The sequence below is a fragment of the Dromiciops gliroides genome, chromosome 3 (genome assembly GCF_019393635.1).
Source record: "Dromiciops gliroides isolate mDroGli1 chromosome 3, mDroGli1.pri, whole genome shotgun sequence".
NCBI lineage: Eukaryota > Metazoa > Chordata > Mammalia > Microbiotheria > Microbiotheriidae > Dromiciops > Dromiciops gliroides.
Window position 1 is genome coordinate 212412980 of NC_057863.1, and position 23496 is coordinate 212436475.

General features: G+C 36.2%; 2 protein-coding genes across 9 annotated transcripts in view; one reads left to right on the plus strand and one right to left on the minus strand.

Annotated features, from left to right (window-relative positions):
• EPHA6 (EPH receptor A6) overlaps window positions 1-23496 on the plus strand; it is a 1203504-nt gene that overhangs the window by 344413 nt on the left and 835595 nt on the right. The gene's annotated exons all lie outside the window — the stretch shown is intronic.
• LOC122748559 lies at window positions 14789-17847 on the minus strand. The gene is made up of 2 exons (XM_043994233.1): window positions 17476-17847; window positions 14789-15519 (listed from the first exon to the last, which is right to left on the minus strand). Exons 1-2 carry the CDS (start codon window positions 17830-17832, stop codon window positions 15481-15483), a joined length of 396 nt encoding a protein of 131 aa, XP_043850168.1. The 5' UTR covers window positions 17833-17847; the 3' UTR covers window positions 14789-15480.

Here is a 23496-nt window from a genome sequence, read left to right on the forward strand (position 1 = left end):
GACGTATTGTCCCAAATATAAGAGGTTGTGTTTACTTTTTTGGAACTTGATTATCTCATCCAGTGTTTTTGCTATGCCTCCTAGCATAATGTTATCTGAAAATCTGATAAGCATAAAAAGGCATAAGCCTTAATAAAACATAAGTAAATAATGTTTATAGTACTCCTCTCAGCTACCAATTTGGTAATTCTGTTTTGTTTGTTTGTTTGTTTGTTTTTAAAAATCAAAATAAGGTAATAAGGAAATTGGGCAAGCCATGATTATCCTTGATAAGCCCAGTATGGCCTTTTTGTAATCACTGTTCCCTTTTTTAGATATCCAATATATGATTGGTTTTATCAAGGACAGGTCATGACAGACTTACCTTATATCCATACTGATATATTATAGAATTTTCCTATAAATTAAAATCAAGCTAACTTCCCTGACCAAGTGATACTTCTCTACAATTTCTTTTCAGTATAACATATGTTCAGTAGTCTCAGGGTGAACAACTATTTTACTATACATGTGGAAATCTCAGGATACAGCTTTTTGTGGTTGGGGAAAGCAGCAAATTTAGAGTTGAGACATATTCAAATTTAATTTCTATTACTTAAAATGTAACATTTGGCAAATCACTTCACTTTGTCATCTGAGTCTCAGTTTCCTCATTCATAAAATTAAAGGATCAAGCCAGGTGATGTCTAAGATCTTTTTCAGGTCTGAAGCTTATGACCACAGGTGCTACACAAGACTTAAGTGGTTAGAGGATTTTTAAAAAGTTATTTTTCATGTTACTTGAATGTGGCCAATTCATTACTCAGGCTTTTAACAGGCTAATTTTCTAGGTTTTACTCTCTCATCAGATGCACTTTGTGGGTTTTAGGATGTAGACACTAGATCAAACACTAGCTCATTGATGAGCTGAGCACAGTGTTTTTTTTATTGTCTGGTAGCATTTCATACTAGATGAATTTCATATTCAGACTTGCAAAGGTCATTGAAAAATACGATAGTTTGATCAAGAACTTGAGCTGCCAATGAGAACTGAAGCAGAGATCTGAGAACAATAACTAGACAGGTCAGAATAAAGACTAAAGAGCTTTGTCTTATCTACCAATAGCATAAAGAACCTCTCTCAGTGTCTTCTCACTCTTACAAATCTGAAAATGGAAGCCTTTTTAACCTGACAGCTCCATGCTATTGTCTATTTCATCCCTGGATGGGAACTTTTAGATCTAAAAGTATGGGATTAGGAAGATTGAAGGGCAAGAAAATTTGACCATTGTCCTTGGATAAATTATGTATTTGAATAGTTAAAGTATGTTGAAAATGTTCAGGGGCAGCTAGGTGCCCCAGGTACAGTGGATAAAGCACTGGCCTCAGAATCAGGAGGACCTGAGTTCAAATTCAGCTTCAGACATTTGACACTTACTAGCTGTGTGACCCTGAACAAGTCACTTAACCCTCATTGCCCTAAAAAGAAAAAAAGAAAAGAAAAGAAAATATTCAGTCTTCTAAAGACACACTCAAGTTGGTTACTTAAAATGTTAATTCAAGAACAAGCATACTAATTTTATTAAATTCAGACTATCTGAAAACATATAGAATATTTACTATGAATATAAGCAGCTATGTATATGAGTACTTTACATAAGCTATAAAAAAACAAACCAAACAGAAGTCTATTCATTCACAGATAGGTCTACCTTATGTTGAAATTTTTTACATGCAGAAAACTGTTGGGACCTATGTGAATGTCAACTAATCTTTGACTAATTAAAAAAAATCATTAGGAGGTACTGATGAGGTAGGCATATTTTGAAAATTTTGCTGAGATAACTGAAAATCAGGGAGAAAAAAGAATAAGTTTCCGTATTTAGAGGTTTGTTCAGCTTGACTCAACTTTGTGATAACTTAATATTGACATCATCAGTCATCTTTTAAACATGTTGATAATGGAATAGGTGTTTTATTGGATGTAAATGGCTCATCAAACTTAAAGAAGCATCATCTGGCCTGTCTGAATGTAGGTGATTTAGCTCTGTGTGTGTGTTTGTGTTTATTTTTTCCAATATTCAAGCTATATATTTCTCTCCCTCCCTCCTTCTTCTCTTCCTTTCCTTCCTTTACTAAGCCTCTTCTCTCTCTCTCTCTCTCTCTCTCTCTCTCTCTCTCTCTCTCTCTCTCTCTCTCTCTCTCTCTCTCTCTCTCTGCTTTCCACTACAACCTAGACAAGGTTTATAAGAATTTTCCCAAAAACAATTATGGAATCAAGTACTCTGGCATGCAAGTCTCCTAATTGATTACTCTACCTCAAGTCTCTACCTTCTCTAATCCATCCCATACAGCTGCCAAAGAGATTTTTCTAAAGTGAAGGTCATACCATATCACATGACTATTAAATAAACTCCAGGATCTTCCTATTATTTCCAGGATCAAATATAATTTTTCTGGTATTTAAAACTTCTTAAACCTGTTTTGTTCCTACAGTTCCAATCTTTTTTACATATTATTCCACTCTACATACTATATAGGTGAACTGTTTTAACCTACTTGCTAGTCCTTAAACAAAATATTCCATCCCCAGACCTTTTACTAGATATACTCCATAACTGGAATTTATTCTCACTCTTCCACTCTCCCTCTCTCCCTCTCTCTCTCTCTCTCTCTCTCTCTCTCTCTCTCTCTCTCTCTCTCTCTCACTTTCTCTCTCTCTTCTTCCCTCCCTCCTATTTCATTTAAAACTATACTGAGTGGGCAGCTGGGTGGCGCAGTGGATGGAACGCCGGCCCTGGGTTCATGAGGGCCTGAGTTCAAAGTCCGACCTCAGACACTTAACACAGCCTGTGTGACCCTGGGCAAGTCGCTTGGCCCCAGTTGCCTCACCAAAAGAACCCCCACAAAACTATACTGAAGTAACACCTTTTACATGTAGTATTTATTCCAATTTCCCTTGCCACTAGTGTTCTCCCTTTCAAAAATAATTCCTAGTAGCATAGGCCCCAGAATTTTTCTCCCAACTTCTACTCACACTGGCATGTTATTTCCCCAAAGTAATAATGCTAGTTATCCCCTCAGTGCCTAGAGATAGCCTTAAGGGATGGAAAATGTATTTTCAATGCTATTGATCATGAATCCCTATTAGTATACTTCCTCCCATGATTATTAATTGATAATAATTAAATACATTTTATAAGCAAATGTTTACTAAAGTTATATATATATATATATATAAAGAGTAAAAGAGTTAGTGCAGAGAATTAGACCCTACACACACACACACACACACACACACACACATATGCTTGCGCTCCTGCTTACAGATTAGAGGCGTAAATGAGGTCATGCTTAAAGAGCGTATGTAGCAAAGAAGTATCTTGCTGTGCTCCCAAATCCACACATCAGAGGCTTCAAGATGTTTGATTTAAGAAAGCTGTAGAGTTTTTTGTTGTTGTTTTTTTTTTTTTTCCCCTGCTAGGCTCCTTATAGATTTTTGAATTCCTCTTTTCTAATTACATCTAGTTTATTAATCACTACTGATACAGACACTGATATATCCTAGGGACACATAGGAGGTCATACTTGTAAATAATATTTCTCTATCCCTTCCTGCTGTGTTTTTATTGGCAAAATACAGAAAGAATTTATTGTACATATCACTAATTGGCAGAAAGCATTTTTTTCAATTAATTGTAGTCAAACGTGTGGCATTCTTTTAGTAAAACATCATATCATCTGCTATGTCAATAATCATTCTCTCAAATTTTCTCTGGTCTTGTTGCTATAGTTGTCATTTCTAGAATTATTCCAAATCATAGTAGTGATAATGGACACTCTTGTTTTAATTCTGATCTTATTGGAAAAGCATCTAGCATTTTTTTTATGACAGAAATTTCTGGTACTTAGATTTTAGATACTCTTTACTAACAAAAGATCTATTTGTTCCTTGGTTGGGGGAAGAGGGAAGAGGCAAGTCTGGCATAGTGGATAGGGAATTGTGGATTCAAGTCCTGCCTATGATACTTACTGGTCATATGTTACTTTAGGCAAATCAATTACTCTCTCACTGCTCTGGACAAGTCTGTAAAAGTATAAATTGCAGAGAAAATGCCAACCTACATGGGTAAAGACGTTCCACTTCTAGGAATTTCTTATACTAATGTGATTTCATTAATACCTATCACATTTATTTACATGTTTAAGTATCTTTAACATAAATTATTGTTGTATTTTGTCAAGAGCTTTGTTCTGCATCTACTGACAAAATTGTGATATTTTTATTATAGAAGTGATTAATGTAGTCAAATATGTTTTTACTTTTCCTAATGTTGATTTAGCTGTGCTGCTGATATAAATCTAACCTGAAAACATCACATAATTTTTAGATATGCTGTTGTAGTCTTTTTGTTAATATTTAAGCCAAAAATTTATGCTGATATTAATTAGGGATCTTGGTATGTATAATTCTTTCTTGACTTTCTCTTTACTTGGTTTAAGTATCAAGACCATATTTGTTTCATAGAAGGAATTTGATAGATCTCTTACTTTCCAATCTTGCAAATATTTTATGCAATATTGGAACTATTTTTTAAAATATGTAGCAGAATTATTTTGCAAATTCTTCTTGATCCTTTTTTTGTTTATATTAATCATTCATGGGCTGTTCAATTTCTTTTTCTGAGACTGGATTATTAAAATCTATTTCTTTTATTCTAGATATTTTATATTTTTATAAATACTCAAATTATCAATTTTCTTTCCATGTTATTGGGAAAAGATGTATTTAATACTTTCTTTTTTTTCTTCATTTATCATGAATTCTCCTCTGGCATTTTTAATATGGTTTCCTCAAATTATTTTTAAAAGTTGGATTAAGTAACAGTTTTATATTTTATTATATTTTTAAAGTATTTTCTACTTTTATGTATTGATGAAGTCTATGGTGACTGCTTAAAATTTGTTTCTGTATTTTTATTTCACAATTTCTATTTCTGAGTTTAATTAGATTTTGAATTGTTTATTTTCTAGTTCTTTTAACTGAATCCTCTATTTATTAATTATCTCCTTTTAAGTAAAATTGTTTAAACTTTTTCATTTTATCCTAAGGACTACTTTTTTTTTTCTTTTTGGCAACTCCAAATTTTGGTATATTTACATTTCTGCTTTAATGAATATATTTCTCAGTATTTTGTGCCCTAGTACATGGTCAGTTTTCAACAAATCCCAGAATTTGAGAGTTATGACCTCGGGAAGCATTCTAGTCCAAAGTTTCTTCAACTGCGGACTGCAACACTATAATGGGTCATGCAATTGAATGTGGGGGTTGTAAAAATTTTAGCAATAGTAAAAGTTTATTTGTACTGATTTTATATACCTATATTCCCTGGGTTGCATAAAAATTTATTGAGTGAAAAGGGGTGGTGAATGGAAAAAAGTTTGAGAAGCCCAGATCTAGTCCATACATAATCTAATTAAATCCTTACTATAGTATGCCCAACAAATGATAATTCAGCCTTTGTTTGCATTTCTTAAACAAGCCATTCCACTTTTGGAAGCTCTAATTCTCAAGAAGCTTTTCCAGGTATCAATCTTAAATTTTCCTCTTCACAATTTCTAAGAGTCTCTGGGTTTTACCCTCTGGAAAAAAGAACAATTCTAATCCTTCCATATTACAGCTTCTCAAATACTTGACAATTATCATGTCCTCTCATGAGTCTTATTTTCATAAAGATAAACATTTTCAATATTTTCATTCAATGTCCTTAAAATTTAACAATCATCCCAGCTTTTCTGATCTCTTTAATTCATTGTCTTGTCCTTCTTAAATGTAATCTTGAGGACAGTGACTTTCTGTTTGTATTTGTATTTTTAGTGCTTAGCACATTGCCTGACATATAAATAAGTGCATGTTGACTGATCGATTATGGAAGCAGAGTTTTACATCATATACATGTACAATATACTAGATGAGGTCTGATGGAAGTATAGTACATTGAGTCTATTACTTCCTTCTTCCAAGAAGTTTTGTATCTTTTAATGCCACCCAAGGTAGCATTAACTTTTCTGACTGCTAGATCACACTGTTGACTCGTACTGAGCTGATAGTGAACCTTATTTTCAAAACACATTCTGTGTAACCATATTATATATTTGAAGTTGATATTTTTGAAACCAACTGCAATAGTTTATATCTATTCCTATTGAATTACATTTTGTTAAATTCAGCTCAGTGCTCTGACCTTTTAAAATCCTTTTAGATTCTGACCCCGTCATCCATTGTATTAGTGATCTCCTTCTGCTTTATGCTCTACACAAATTTGATGAGCATGCCAACTGTCTTTAAAAATGCCATGCTCATGGGCAGCTAAGTGGCACAGTAGATAAAGCTCCAGCCCTGGATTCAGGAGGACCTGAGTTCAAATCCAGCCTCAGACACTTGACACTTACTAGCTGTGTGTCCCAAGGCAAGTCACTTAACCCTCATTGCACTGCCGCAAAACAAACAAACAAAAAACCAACAAAGCCATACTCAGATGATTATACAAATGTTTGTATATAATATATAATATTCTTATTCAATAATCTTCAATTATGCCTGATTATTTAAAAAATTCTATTCAGTTCATTATCTTCTTTCTTGTCCATCTTTTATTATATTTTATTTGTTAAGTCTAAAAAAGGTACATCTAAGTTCCTAGATATTATCATTTTGCTGCTTATTTTCCCCTAGAATTACATTAACTTTTCCTTTATATATTTAAATGTTATGCCATTTAGTGCTTATGTATTGAGTACTAATGTTATTCCATTGTCTTTAATGCCTTTTTCATAATGTACTTTGCTGAGTTGGTTTTTTTAGAAATGGTTCCTTTTTTTTTTTTTTTTTACTATTGCTTATCTTAGATTGTGATTGTTTCCCATGTTTTTCTGAGTTTACCTGCAGCCCTTCCTTTCAACTCTGAATCTTTATGAACAAGTTTTTGGATTCTGCTTCCTAATTCTCTCTCCCTTTTCCTCCCTCCACCCTCCTCTCTCTCTCTCTTTCTCTCTCTCTCTCTGCCTCTCTCTGTCTCTTTCTGTCTCTCTGTCTCTCTATGTCTCTATCTCTCTGCGTCTCTCTCTGTCTCTCTGACATGCTAATATTCATGTTTTCTCCAATTCAGTATTGGGGTTAATTCAACTCATTCCCATTCACAGCAATGATTATTAATTAGGATTTCCTATATTGTTTACACTTTTTGCCCCCTGATCCACTCTTTACATAGAAGGTGTTGAAAGAGCAGTGTGGACATCACTAGTGATCTATAATACAGAAGCAATATATTTCCCTTTACTGCCCTTCTGTTGCTGAATTACTCTCTTCTTCTGGATCTAATTCTGTTCTGTCTTGGCCTATATTATCCCTTTGTGCATCTAGTGTCTTTCTGCCTATACTGTTTTCTCCTGCCTCTGTTCATGGTTTTGTATTTCATGGTTGAGCCAAGCTTCTTAACTTATTACACTCTTGGATGGGAAGATCAGGTATGGTTTAGTCCTAACCACAATTTCCTCGGTTCTAGCCACTGTTTCCTACTGCTCCTGGTGTGAAAAGAATCAGAATAGTGACAGTTTTCAAGTCCTCCTGGATCATCCTAGATCAGAAGACAATGGTCTTCAGGTCCCCCTGAATATATCCTTAGTTTGAATACTTTGGGTTTCCATTCCTTTTATAGCCATACCTTCTACCAACAAAATCAGGGAAATTTTTAGCATAATGGTAGGACACTGTGAAATTTAGTTACCTCTTGTTGTTTTAGTCCTGATATTGCAATAGGATTATTATCTAGTTCTATATCCATGGGAGTTTGGTATACTTAAAAGAACGGTGGGAATCTGATTCAGAAGACTTGCATTGAAATCCCAGCTCTACTACTTTTTCCTCTCTAATGTTGAGCAAGTCAGTCCTTTCTGGTTCTGATTTTCCTCATCTGTCAAATGAGCAGATTAAATGACATGAAAGTCGTGGTCCCTTCTAGAACAGTAATGGCCTTGTGGGGCTTTTTCATATCTCCTTTATGAGAGTCAGGCTCATAATAACAATGAAGTAATTTGACAGAAATCATTACCTTAAGAGGTGATACAAAGTAAAAAATCAATTGCTTTCAAAATCTTTAGCTAAATTAAGAGATGTTAGATCTTTGAAGTGGTTACTAAAGGAAGTTCTGCACCATATAGTCTCAGCACCTTAAATTTGTTCCCCAAATAAAGGTACCAAAGGATTAAACAAATCAATATACACATTGGTAAAGCCTCACCCACACAGTTAACAGAGCCAAAAGTATCATAGATGAGGGAAGAAAAAGAAGAGTGCTAACACACAAATGGCAGAGATGAGCCTAGGACTGTGTTCACAATTGTCCACTGTTAAAACTGAAACCAATTGACTCAAACAACATCTATAAATATAGGGGATTTTTTGATGATAATGATCTTATTAATCACCTCAGCTTAGTGTGAGAGAGATTTGTTTATCTCTCTCTCTCTCTCTCTCTCTCTCTCTCTCTCTCTCTCTCTCTCTCTCTCTGTCTGTCTCTCTTTCTCTTGATAGTAATACTGAGTAATTCCACCATTGGTTTCTCTTTATGGGACATTGTATTTTCAATCTTTAATAATCTTTGCTTTATTGATCTGTTTTATGATTCTGTGTACCTTTCATGACTTCTTACATCACTTAGTGCTACTTTCAAAAATAGAATACAGGAGTAGGGAAGGGGGAAAGAATTACTAGTATGATTACGTATGATATTTCATATCTTATATCCTGTAAAGTTATATTTGAAATTTCAACTTTTGAAAGATCTAAAAATGCTCAGTCATTGTAAATGAAAGGCAGATTAATAATTTTACAATCTAGAAATATAATTTTACCTACATTTAGCTAAATATAATGAATCCCTTAGTGATTTCCCCTTCAACCTGATCACTTTTTTCCCTACCCCAGGTCTGCACCAAAATCTTACTACCTTCTAGAAGATTAGAGGGTGGAGTAGCAATAGTATTCACAACACTGACAGGCAACCATATTAAATTATTTCAGCTATTGTATATGAGTCTAAATTATAATACTTACAATGTAATAATAAGCCATATGTTCTTTGCCTTTCCTGCTATAAAAACTGTGATAGAGTGATGATTTAATTGAAAACTTATAGTCAATAAAAGGCTATTTTCACCACTTCCTGAATGAATAACAGTAAAATATAAATTATGTTGAAATTTTGTCTGAATATTTAATTGCTAAGCAGTGCACTACATGGATAGCTTAAGTGCTAATTATTTTAATGTAATTACATTTAATTATTATAATTGCTATTCATATTTTATGTCCTAATAGACATCAAGAGCCTTATTCACAAAACTAGTATGCTTCTCTCATGGTAGAAAACAGTAGATATTGAATTTACTTCAGTATTTACTTGAAACAAGCTATTTCCTACTGCATTCATTTCATACTGAGCAATTTTAAATCATTAAGTAGCTAATAGTTCTTTCATTTTATATTTCTGAAGTAGGTATTTCCTAACAAATAGTATTCTTAATACTTAGAAATATAAATGATTCAGAAATGTTTTAGATCCAAATATCTTTGTATATGATTTTTAACTTACATTTCATATTTCTTTGAAGAACAATTCACCTTTTAAGTTATTTTATTTTTTAAGCATTATCTCATAGCTAAGTGTTTTCCCAATTACACTGTAACATACATTTTCTTTTGTGGGGTAGCAGAGTATAATGAAAGGAGTAGTTTGCAATTTGAATAATATAATCACAATTTACAGTGTTTGGCAATATGTTCGGTTCAGAAAATGTGTAAATCATTTGAAATATGTCCCAAAATGGAAGGAATAGAAAGGGAAGAGCAAGCCACAACATTTCAGAAATAATCATAATTTATTACAATATCTTTCTTCACTCAATATATTTACATTTATCAAATGAAACACCTACTTTTACCATGCTCTGTTTAATCCCATATTTAATTTAACCACTGTCTAAATGTAAGACATTCTGTGATTGGAATCAGAAGTTATAATGGATTCATTAGCTAAATAAAATTGCTAAAAGTAAAGGTAACCACTAGAAGTTCAGGAACTTTCTTTAGATAATTTTCTATATGTGTGTGTATGTCAGGCAGGGGAAAGATTATACACAGATAGAAATAAGCCTTATTAGTAGAAACTCAAAGTTATATTGAACTAGGAGCACCAAAGAGGTAGAAGTTCATGTATCATGGCCATTTTGACTACTGTAAGAAAGAATGGAGGACCCTTTTTGATAAATGGTCAAAGGATATGAAACACAATTCTGAAAGGACAAAAACTATATCAAAATGTATCAAATCACCAATGTGAAAATGCAAATTAATACAACTCTGAAGCTCCACCTCACTACCAAATTGACAAACTTGACAAAAAAGGAAAACGAAAATTGTTGTCAAGACCAAGAAAAATAGGTACATGAGTGTGCTTGTGGTAGAGTTGTGATTTAGTCTAGCCATCCTGGAAAGCAATTTGGAACAATACTCCAAATGTCTCTAAACTGTGCATACCTTTTAACTTAACAATACCAAGACTATGTATCTATCCAAAAGAGATTAGATAAAGAGAGAAGGACTCACATATCTAAAAGTATGTACAGCAGCTTTCTATAGTGGCAAAGAACTGGAAACTAAGAAGGTATCTATACATTAATCAGGGAATGGCTAAACAAATTATGATATAGGGATAACATTAAAGATAACACCATTAGGGACTCCAGGGCCGGTGCTCTATCCACTGCACCACCTAGCTGCCACCCCAGTGAACTCTTTAAAAACATTTTGTAAAGAAAGTAAAACCAGGGGCAGCTAGGTGCCGCAGTGGATAGAGCACCGGCCCTGGATTCAGGAGGACCTGAATTCAAATCCAGCCTCAGACACTTAACACTTACTTACTAGCTGTGTGACCCTAGGCAAGTCACTTAACCCCAATTGCCTCACAAAAAAAAAAAATTTTAAGAGTTCACTGGTACGTCAATAAAATTCTAAAGTTCTAAAAAAAAATAAAAGATAACACTATTAGGAATGAATGTTGGTATACTTTCAGCTAGATATATTTTCAACAAATATTTACAAAGTACCTACTAAGGTCCAACCATTGTGTTTAGCATTCAAGATATAAATATGAAAAAGAAAGTCAGTCTCTGCCTTCAAGGAGTTTATAATCAAATGGGAGAAAACAACACAGAAAAGGAAGCTGAAAATAAGGCTTGGGGTGGAGGAAAGAAGAGACCATCACAGGGTCATAATGAGAATTTTGACCAAAAAAATCCTAAAGTGCACTATGAATGCTTCCCCATTTCATGCAGTCTCCTGTCCTCTCTGAATAGAGAACTGGAGAGTAAAGCAACAAACTTATCCCAAAGCTTTCCTATATAGAGGGCAGAAATTATACTTCTAGCTCACTACATTTCTTATTTGCAGTTCTGCTTGGTTTCAACTCCAATGAACAAAATGCTGCCATTCCAGGTACTCCTTGGTATCCTCCCTACCCTGACATTACAGCTTCCTTTTTTGTTTTATCTTCCCCCATTAGTTTACAGATTCCTTAATGACAAGGACTATGTTTTTCCTATTTGTATCCCCAGTGTTTAGCACACTGCTTGTCACACAGTAGATGCTAATAAATGTTTATTGAATTTAAGAGTGCAGACAGGTGGGAAATGAAAGAGAACTTCTTCCTTAAATGGAGATTTGGTAATTTCCTGGATATGTGAAAGAACAAAGTATTCCTAAAGAGTACAGCTAGGCAGGAAATTTCAAAATTAGGGAGACTACTATAAACTATTGTGGAGCAAAATAAGCAGAAAAGGGGGAGAAATTATGCAATAACTACATTGTAAAGAAAAGCAACTTTTAAAGATTGAAAAACTTTTGAATGCTATGACTAAGATGATTCCAAAGACCAGTGATGAAAGACACTACTCACCTCTTGACAGAAAGGTGATGAATTCAAGATGAATTAATTAAACATTAATCTTCAGACATGATGAATGTAGGGATTAGTTTTGCTTGACAATACATATCTGATACAAGATTTTTTTTTTCTTTTATTGATGTGTGTTTTTTTAAGGGCAGGGAAAAAGGAAGATCAGCAGTAGGGTTCCAAAAATAAAACAAAATAAAAATTTAAGAAAAGAGACATTGAGGCATTTGCATAGAAAAAAAAATGCATGAAATTCAGTAGGAAACTGACCAACAAGATAGTTTTGGTGATAATGTAGTGAATTTATTATATACTTATTAAGAAAAACAAGCTGGGGGCAGGGCAGCTAGGTGACACAGTGGGAAAAGCACTGGCCCTGGATTCAGGAGGACCTGAGTTCAAATCTGGGCTCAGACACTTGACACTTACTAGCTGTGTGATCCTGGGCAAGTCACTTAATCCTCAATGCCCTGCAAAAAGAAAAAAAGAAAAAGAAAAACAAGCTGTTCACAATATAGATTCAAAGTTTCACCTGCTGTACCCTTTCTGTTCTACTTTGCATATGGAAATAATTATCTCATGTCAGTTAAATTCCAAATTTAAAGGGAAAGATTGAAAAAGACAGCTCATAAACTCAAATGGAAGCATAATATAATCTCTTTTATAGCTTTTCTTCATAGATTGATCAAATGCTAAATGTAAAAGGAATAATGTAGGAGCTTGATAAGTGGTCAGAGGATGTGAACCAGCAATTTTTGAAAGAAGAAAGGCCAAGCATAATAGTAGAATGTTGGCCATGAAGCCCTGATGATCTGGGTTCAAATTCTACATTTGAAGAAAGTGAGCAGAACCAAGAGAACAAATTTTAATATGTGTGCATATATATATATATACAGGTTGGTCTGAATATTTAGGTTGAATCTTGAATCTTATGTGAAAATTTCTTATATACAAATAAGTAAAAAGTAATTTGCATTCTGTGAATAAACACATTCTGTATGAATACCCTCATCGTACTTAATGAGTTTAAACAATCTCCCAAAAAATACATCATGGGCCAGGGTACTCTATAACTCTAGAATGAATTGAATCATGTCCATTTCTAGGAACTAAATTGACTAAATGACTAGAAAGAGTTCTTTATATTACTTTGGTGTGTTGCCCAGGAAACTAACTCTATAAAAAGCTTCTTCTATGCTTAGAGTATTCATATGTAGTTTTCCCCAAGTGTGAGTAAGAGGAAGTGCCAGTTCCTTTTATAGATAGATATATACATTTACTCACATACACGCATACACATATATATACATATAAATATACACATATACATATATATACACACTATATATAATAGTGTATAATGTATATGTGTGTATGTCCATGTATGTGTATATACACACACAAACTTTATTTTAACCTACAGAAAACACATAGGCAATTCTGTGGTACAGCAGTGCAAGGCCTGGAGTCAAAAAGACTCATCTTCTTGAGTTAAAATATAGCCTTAGATTTTTTTTTTTGTTGGTTGGCTTTTTGTTTTTTTGTTGTTGTTTTTTACAAGGCAATGAGGGTTAAGTGACTTTCCCCAGGTCCCAAAGGTACTGTCTGAGATAGGATTTGAACTCAGGTCCTCCTGAATCCAAGGCTGGTGCATTATCCTCTGCTCAGTCTAGCTGCTCCCTCAGATACCTCCTAACTGTGGGACCCTGGGAAAGTCAGTTAACCCTGTCTCCTTCAGTTTCTTCATCTATAAAATGAACTGAAGAAGGAAATGGCAAACCACTCCAGTATCTTCAGCAAGAAAACCTCAAATGGGATCATGAAGTGTTAGCTATAATTGAAAAATCAATGAACATCAGGTACAAAAACAGCAATGACAGAAAATACTTAAGATCCCAAAAGTTTTTATAAGGCAAAATGGAGCAATGAATAGAGAACAGGATTTGGAGTCAGGATGATCTGGATTCAAATGTCACTTCATATCCTTATTATCTGTGGGACAATGGACAAGTGAATTATACTTTCTGCATCTGTTTCCTCATCTGCAAAATGATGGTGTTGGACCTGATAGTTTTTTAGTTCCCTTTCATCTCTTAATCCACAATCCTGTGAATTGGAGAAGCCCCCAAACAGATACAAAAAACATATGAAGCATGTAATACATCAGTTCTTCTCAAGAAGGGAACTGAATATGTTGTTGCTATTGAAAAAAACCCTTTGACATTCTAGTAAGTCTTTTTCTGCAGTCCTAGAGAATCCATCCCAAAACTCATACCAAACACTCACACAAAAGTCCATTTTGACTTTCCCAGGAAAATAATCATCCCTTTTTAGGTTGTGTCGCGGAAAAAATTTTAAGTCCGACGGAAAAATGAAAATAACAAAGTTTCCAGGCTGAAGCAAATAGGTTTATTGAGAGAGGGCCAGTCCCTCAACGAAACCGGTCATCCAGGCTTTGGGCCTGAAAGACCCAGAAGTACAAACTACATAGGTTTATATACCCTGGGGGACACTATCTAAAATTAGGACATAGTCTTGAGTAATAACAAGGGATCAGCACTATGATATCAATAGGGTGGATCATTGGTAGGCCAGTGTAAAGCGGCGTGAACAGTATTACTGACCACCTACAGACCCTGTGACATTTCCTAGGGTGGATATCACAAGATCTACTACACTATGTCATAGGAAAATTGAGAAACATGGAAAAAGGACTTGACCTACTAACCTTATGCAATCTATATGAATCACAATTATTTTTTTGTTAATATATTGAATATTATTTTAATTAAATCACTTAAAACTATAGTAAATCTCTTATAACTAAGGGACGGGGAAAATCTCACTCACATTATCCCTCCTTTGATCCAAAGACAAATACTAAAATTTGTCCTTTGGATCATTAACAATCTAAAAGATGGATACAATTCAATGCATAGAGGGCAGTCCTCTATGGGCGACGCAAAATTCCAGAGGGGGCACTCCCCTACTGAGGCGCAAAATTTACAAACATAATAATGTGAATGGGTACAACTTATGTTAATAAGGGAACATTGATTTAAGTTAATCTAAAGTTACAAGCATATATAAAAATACTAAAACTCAGTTAGCACTAGAGAAATGGCAGCGAGGACAACAAGGAGAATCAATAGGGCCATAGAATGAAGGATTAGAACACTTTCTGCATGGAGGACCATAATCACCCCTAATTTTATATTGATGAAATAAAAGAGTGTCAGGTTTCAATCGTAAGCCAACCTGAACACATCCCCTTAATTGAGCTGATATCATAACTTCTCTATAAAAGACATAACAATTATGACAGCACACTATTCCAGATACTTTTTGACGGGTTTCTTTCTTGCACACTCTGCATTCGTTCTTCACAGCACACACAACAACATCTGAGGAAGTAGAAGGTCCATCAGGTGCAGATTCTGGATCACTGAAGGCAGTAGAAGCAAAGCCTGTTTCAAAGGATTCTGTCTTCTCAGGGGATGATTCCTTTATGGTCCCTGAAGTGGCAATACTAAAAGAGTCCAAATATCATAGATAAAAGCAAGGATTTGCACTTAATCAAGAGAAGAGAGTGAGAATACTCAAAACCTCCTAAAAAATTTTGAAAATTGAGAGACACAGCAATGCACAAATATTTTTTAAAAAATGAGAACTCCCAAAATAATCAAAATCCATTTCAAAATAACTTGCCATAAACCTTTGATGTTAAACCATGAAGCTATCCATGAAACCAAGAAGAAGGATCCCACCAGGAAATAGTACTTTTGTGGACATGAGTATGCTGAGCTATTTCCAAGGTACTATTCAATATTTTTTGTAATTCCTCAACATCATTGATAATATCTCCTGAATAATTTACATAAGAACAACAGGATTGATTTATGATAGCACAAGCTCCACCTTGTGCAGCAGTCAAAATATCTAATGCCAATCTATTTTCCATCACCATATGAGAAACAGAATCAAGTTCAGCCTGTAACTGATAAAGGACATGAGAAGTATGTTGTAAATTAATCTTGGTAGTAATCTCAATAAACTCCGTAGTAATCTCAATAAACTCCTCAGTAAACTCTATCATATTTATCCCTCCTTGGGACGGATCCACAAAAAGCAGCAAAGGAACACGTGATGTCAGTGAAATATAGAAAGAAGGAATTGCTATACTAGGTGTTTCCTCAGGTGACTTAAATGGAAAGACATCTCCAAGAGATTTTCCCTCATGAGGGACCAGGTCATGAATTGTCAAAACTAGCTCAACACCTTTCAAAACAGAAGTAGAATAGGCAACCACTATATATGAACAATCAAAGCCAATAAAAGTGCCAGAACACCCAAGAAACTTTTTAACAGAAAGCATCCACCTATTCAAAGAAGAATGTTGGATGTCATTGCAATAGAACATCTGTTTATTAAACCAACATTCAATAGGAGTCTGGCAACCAAACAAACTATCATCAGGGCACAATGATGGAGAACACCGAAAATCAACCTCCGAAATTAGAAGGCACTCCAAAACAGAACTCACATTCCTTCTACCGAAAACCACTGGGATGCCTTTTTCAGTAAGATTACTTCTAACTGTAAAAAGAGGAAACTCTGTACCTAAATCTCCCCCACCCTTCGGAGAAGGGCAGTGTATCACACCATAATAGAGTAAGCACGTATGAGAATTCAAAAGATGTATGTTTGGTACAGTGGGGGGAATACAAGAATAATATCTGATATCATCAGGGGAATGCCTACAATATTTGAGAGTACCAGTAACACATGGAAAAACAAATGAACAAAAAGATAAATCACACTCATAAACTGCTGGCAATGACACAGTACAATTAAGAACAGGAAAAGAAATAGGGGTCAATCCAGCAACCAGAAAGGGGAAGTTACACAATACATATTGAAAAAGGAGCAACTGAAATTCTACCCTTTGAAAAACTTTCAATAAAAATCTATACCAAAACGTCAGCAAACCCAAAAATACCAACAGAATCAATCCAGTTAGAAGTATAGAAGTCCAAAGATATTTAGAAAAATACATAGCGTACCTTGGGTCCTGATTCAACAGAGTAACAAGACCTTTAATTATTTTAGGCACAAAAACTGCATCAGCTTTGGAAACAGGAAAAGCTTCCACCTATCTTGTCAATTTATCAATAAGTACCAAACAGTATTTCAAATGCCCAACCTTAGGTAATTGTATAAAGTCAATTTGTAAAGATTCAAATGGAAGATATGCTAGAGGGCGACCACCATATGCAACCTTTTTAAAGGCATGCTGATTAAAAGCCAAACATTCAACACAACCTAATGTAATACGAGAAGCCACTGAGGTAATCCCAGGAGCCACCCATGCTCACCTAATTGTGTCTGTGATTGCCTGTGCACCATAATGACCTCCAGCATGAACTGCTAGACAGGCCTGGTGATAACATTTCCTTGGAAGAAAAGGCTTGCCTTCCTCACTTACCCAAATTCCAGATATCTCTTTAGCATTATACCGTTGTTTCCAGGTGTCCACTTCCTTGTCATCATAAATAAGGTCCGGCCACTGAGTTTTACTCCCAGCATCATCATCATCATCTCCAGTCCCAGAGGCTTGAAGTGGCATCACATAAACAGGACCCTCGATAGCTGCTGTCTTTGCAGCAGCGTCAGCTCTGGCATTTCCTTGAGTCACTGGATCAGTTCCTTTTTTATGGGCAGAACAATGAATTATAGCTAGAGTCTTAGGTAGCTGAATAGCTTCCAGAAAATCTCTGATCAATTCAGAGTGGGCAATCTCTTTTCCTGAAGAAGTTAAGAAGCCTCTGTGCTTCCATAACATACCTGTTGCAAGACATATTCCAATAGCATAGCGGGAATCAGAATAGATATTAGCACTCTTTCCCCTTGCCAAGTGACAGGCTTTTGTCAGAGCAATAAGTTCAGCTGCTTGCGCACTCAAAGTTGGTGAGAGTGAAGCTGACCACAAAACATCATAGTCAGTAACCACAGCAGCTCCAGTGAATCTCTTTCCGTTCTGCATGAATGAAGACCCATCAGTATATAAGACTAACTCAGGATTTTCAAGAGGAACATCTGTGAGGTCTTGGCGAGGTTTTTCTATCATGTCAACCACAGTTTCACAGTCATGTAAGGGTTCCCCTGATAAAGGAAGATCAGGTAGCAGGGTGAAAGGATTCAAGGTGTTACATCTTTTAATAGTGATATTTTCATTCCCTAATAAAGTCACTTCATACCTGGCAAGTCTCTGGTCTGAGAAAGCCTGCGTTCGATGACGCAAGAGCAAAGCTTCCACTTCATGAGAGCACTGAACAACCAATGGATTTCCCAAAACGAACTCTGCCAATTTTTCCACCAGTAAAGCTGCAGCTGCTATAGCCCTCAAACAGGGTGGAGCACCTGCCGCAACTGGGTCTAATTGTGCAGAGAAGTAAGCCACTGGACGTTGGGAAAAGGCAAAAGTTTGGGTCAGTACCCCGGAAGCTACCCCCTTCCTTTCATACACATAGAGAGTAAAAGGTTTTGAATAGTCCGGCAAACCAAGTGCAGGGACAGGCATAATTGCTTTTGCAAGCTCCCTCAAAGCCACTAGATGTTGTTCCTCCAACTGCAAAGGCTCAGGAACAGAAGCTTTAGTAAGAGCAGTGAGGGGTTTCACAATCTCTCCAAAAGAAGGAATCCACGAACGGCAATAACCAGCAACCCCCAATATAGCACATACCTGTTTCTTGGTCTTGGGGACTTATAAGTTTTGCAGGGCCTGCATCCTCTTTGGAGAAATAGTTCTTTTTTTCCTGGTGATAAAATGAACCCCAAATATTCTACTTTCTCCTTACACCACTGTACCTTTGACTTGGAGATCTTATGTCCACGCTGAAACAATTCCTGAACCAAATAGCAACTGTCAGAGTAGCAAATTTCTTGATTAGGAGAAGCTAGAAGTAAATCATCCACATACTGGATCAAAGTAGAACCTTTAAAAGTGATGGTTGATAAGTCTTTCTGCAAAATCTAAGAGAATATCATTGGAGAGTTTATAAAACCTTGTGGTAATCTAGTCCATGTGTACTGTTGGTTTATCCAGGTAAATGCAAACAGATATTGGGATTCAGGACTTATAGGAATGGAATGGAAGGCAGCACATAAATCAAATACTGAAAAACAAGTGGCATCACAGGGAATAACAGTCACAATAGTGGCTGGGTTAGGCACAACAGGGTGAAGAGCAACAACATAAGCATTAATTGCTCTAAGATCCTGAACAAAACGATAAATAGGCTTACCGTCAGGACCAGGCTTTGGCTTCTTCACTGGAAGAATTGGAGTATTTGCTTCTGACCTACATGGAATAATAATTCCTTGTTCAATAAGGGAGTCAATTATGGGAGTAATACCAATAATTGCCTCCTTTGAAAGTGGATATTGTGGTACAGATGGTGGTTTCCCTCCTTTTGTAGCAATAGAGATAGGAACTGCTGATTTCAGCAGTCCTACATCAGTGGAGGATTTTGCCCACACCTTCTCAGGCAAGGTGTCTGGAATAGAAAAATCATTAGATTGGGATACCATCAAAGCAGACAATTCCTCACCATAACATTCACTTAATACATCAATAAACACTGGGGTTAACACATTTTCATCAGGCATATCAACAGTCAATGTATTATCTGGCATACAATTAATAACAACTTTCAATTTACACAATAAATCTCTACCCAAAAGATTAATAGGAGATTGGGGAATCCACAAAAATGAATGCATTACTGAAATAGGACCAATAGTAACTTCAAGGGGAGACAGAAGAGGAGCTAGTTGGCTGTGCCCCTCTACACCCACCACAGGCATCTTTTTGACAATAGTTCCTTTATCTTTGGGAACAAATTTTAATACCGAGATAGAGGCACCAGTATCAATTAAACAAGAACATTTTACACCTTCAACATACAAATCAACATGCGGTAAGGGAGAGGCATGAATGGTCAAAGCAGGGGCCATGATCTTAGTGGAATCTGCATCATCCACATCCTCTACCTCCCCCGCAAACCGTCATGCCGAAGCATTTTGTACAGGAGTCCAGTTTCCTGTATTTGCCTGATTTACTCCTTGTCTTAATTTTGTACTCATTCCCTGATTATTTTCAAATTTATACCTTTCTTGATAATTCCTGTTCCTTTTAAGGCAATCTTTCTGCATATGTCCCATCCTTCCACAATAGAAACAACAGAACCTTCTGTTCTGTTTCCCTATAGGTACTTGCTGGATGGTGGCAAGAACAGCTTTAGATTTTTGACTAGATTTTTCTCTACTGTCTTGTCCATCATCTCTCTTATCTTTTCCCTCAAACACATATAGAGCAATTGCTTTCAGTTCCCCGATATTCTTTTCATGCCATCCAGGACAGTATTTCAGAAAATACTCAGTAATATTTGGAAGAGACTGATTCACAAAAGCAGCATTTATCATTCCAGCATCCCTAGGGTTTATAGGGTCAAGTCTAGCAAATCTTCTAGCACTCTTACACAGTTTTTCATAAAACCTCATAGGAGTCTCATCTTTTTCTTGAACCGTCTCTTGGAACTTACTATAGTTCTCTGGTCTTTCTGAGAAAAGTTCCATTCCTCTAATTAGGTTATTTCTAGCCTCTTTTAGTTGGTTCATATCTGCTGGAATATTAGGATCCCATCCGGGATCTTGCATGGGCCATGTTCCCCCTCCTCCTGGACCTACCACCACACGATTGGTTATCTCTATAATTCCTCTTTTCTCTCCTTCTGACAACAGGACATCCATCATGTCTTGTACATCTGTCCAGGTAGGATTATGCCCACGAAAAATAGATTTAAACTGATCTATAACTGCTATGGGGTCATCATCAAAGCGAGGAGTAGTTTGCCTCCACATAGCTAAATCAGAAGGTCTGAAAGGGTGATGTTCTCTAATATATAGCAAATTTCCCTGAGCATTTAACTGAGGCTTTTCTATCAAGGGAAAAGCAGAAACAGAGGCATGTTGGGATATTGGAACATGCTTTTTCTCCTCGCTCATCCTATCCTTCACTCCTTCTACAGGGTCAAAATAAGAAGGAGGAGCTAATGGTGCACTGACTACAGGATAGAGTGCAGTGGACTCACTCTCTTTTTGCTTGCTCTCCTCAGAAATCATAGTGGAGAACAATTTCCAATGAACTAGATATTTTAGCTGATCCCACTTTTCCTGGTTTTCTAAAACTTTTTCTACCTTATCTAAAATATAGAGATCGAAAGTCCCATATTTTGGCCAAAAATTCTTAAAATGTTTGCTCCAATTGAAACAATATTTAAGAGCAGTTTCCCTATCAATTTCTTTGGCTATAATCATTTTTCTGTCCCACATTTCCAAAAACTTTTCCAATGGAGAATCTTTAGGAATAGGTGTTCTACTCAGCCTAGTTCCCATGGTGTACACCAGAGGTGGAAGACTGACCTGGCTCAAACTAGGCAAAAAGGACGACCAGATACGAGTCCTCCTACCCTCTGGTGGACGGGCTTGATCACCCTATGTGCACACTGGTTAGCCTGGGCCAACCCTGATCCAAAGCCCTCCTAAGACACCTTTTCATGGACCTGATCACTCTGGCAGCCTATGCCACCATGGATCCAAGGTCTTCACTAGAAGACCCGGCCCTCTATACCTACTCACGGTATACTTACGGACCTGATCAGTCTGGTAGCCTATGCTACCATAGATCCAAGGTCTTTATTAAAAAGACCCGGTCCTCTGAACACCTTCCTCAGCCCAATTTTAAATTTTAGTCCCACACACGAACACAAGGGCAGGGAAGACAGGCAAACATGTACAGACACACGCCAGTCTACTCGCGCCCACGGAGGAGACCTTGCGGATTCTGCTTGGCATAAGGACCCCTGAGTAGTCGTCCAGGAGCAAACCAGTCCACTGGGCCATATGCAGTAATCACGAGATAGACTATTGGCTCAGATACACAACCTTTCGCTTCGTCCGTTTTCCGGCCGAGTCCTTCGCGGGATATCAGAACCGCGTACTCAGGACTCCACACTCACTTCGTGCCCAGGGCACGTCTCATACTCACACCTCACACACACCTCTCAAACACATACATACACCTTTCAAACACAATCTTACTGACACATTCACAGGTTTTATATCTTTCCCACCCAAGTCTACCTTTAAAAATTAAATGCTGTGCGGTTTCACAGAGAACTTCCTCTCCTTCCAGTGCACAGTGAAAAAAGCAGAAGTTCCTGTACAAGTGAAATTGTGGGAAAGCAGAGAATGAATTACAGCCTTTTAAAAAAAAAATCCAATTAAAATTAATTTAGAATCAGAAGGCACTAAATAATAAAATGAATATCACAATCTGCAGCTTGTGGATACTCACCAGCCTGGAAGGTTGAACCTGCGAGAATCTGTGCCCAGATTTCTCTCCCTCAAGAAAGGACTTAGGACAAAAGGCCCTTTGCTCGAGCTTAAAATGAAGTCCCAAGTTGGAGAAGAGGAACCCGAATAACAGAGTTACTGCAGGATCACGTCGGGGTCACCAAATTGTCTCAAAAAAATTTTAAGTCCGACAGAAGAATGAAAATAACAAAGTTTCCAGGCTGAAGCAAATAGGTTTATTGAGAGAGGGCCAGTCCCTCAACAAAACCGGTCATCCAGGCTTTGGGCCTGAAAGACCCAGAAGTACAAACTACATAGGTTTATATACCCTGGGGGACACTATCTAAAATTAGGACATAGTCTTGAGTAATAACAAGGGATCAGCACTATGATATCAATAGGGTGGATCATTGGTAGGCCAGTGTAAAGCAGCGTGAACAGTATTACTGACCACCTACAGACCCTGTGACATTTCCTAGGGCGGATATCACAAGATCTACTACACTATGTCATAGGAAAATTGAGAAACATGGAAAAAGGACTTGACCTACTAACCTTATGCAATCTATATGAATCACAATTATTTTTTTGTTAATATATTGAATATTATTTTAATTAAATCACTTAAAACTATAGTAAATCTCTTATAACTAAGGGACGGGGAAAATCTCACTCACAGTTGTTGACATGAATCCACTTCCAACAAGTGTTTTATTCCCTAAAGTGTTTTACTCACTCACTTTACTCTCCAATAAGGTTATATATCTAAATGATGCAGATAATCCTCTTCTTTGACCAATGTTGCATCGGGAAATCCCAGTCATTCTCTGGAAGAACCAATACTCAAACCCTGGAACTTGAGAATTTCAAAATTTAACAGTATTCACAAGATGCAATGCTCAGGCAGTCATTTTTCTTTCTTTAGAAAGTTAGATTATGCAATCATCCAGCTTAAGGAAATTTAAAAACAAAAAAAACTTTTCTTCCATTTAGGAGTTGGTATTCATGTACACTGTCTATGAACTCAGACTATAGTAATATTTTAATTTACTGGCCTAATTTGGGGGGACTAATCTTACTAGAGGACTAA

What these genes read in the sequence shown, in the direction of transcription:
- LOC122748559 (XM_043994233.1), bottom strand. Translation starts at nt 17,832, where the DNA reads ATGTTATGGAAGCACAGAGGCTTCTTAACTTCTTCAGGAAAAGAGATT. An exon ending in AAGAGATATCTGGAATTTGG is followed by an intron (nt 15,520 to 17,475) that starts GTAAGTGAGGAA and finishes GGACTCTTTTAG; the next exon opens with TATTGCCACTTCAGGGACCA.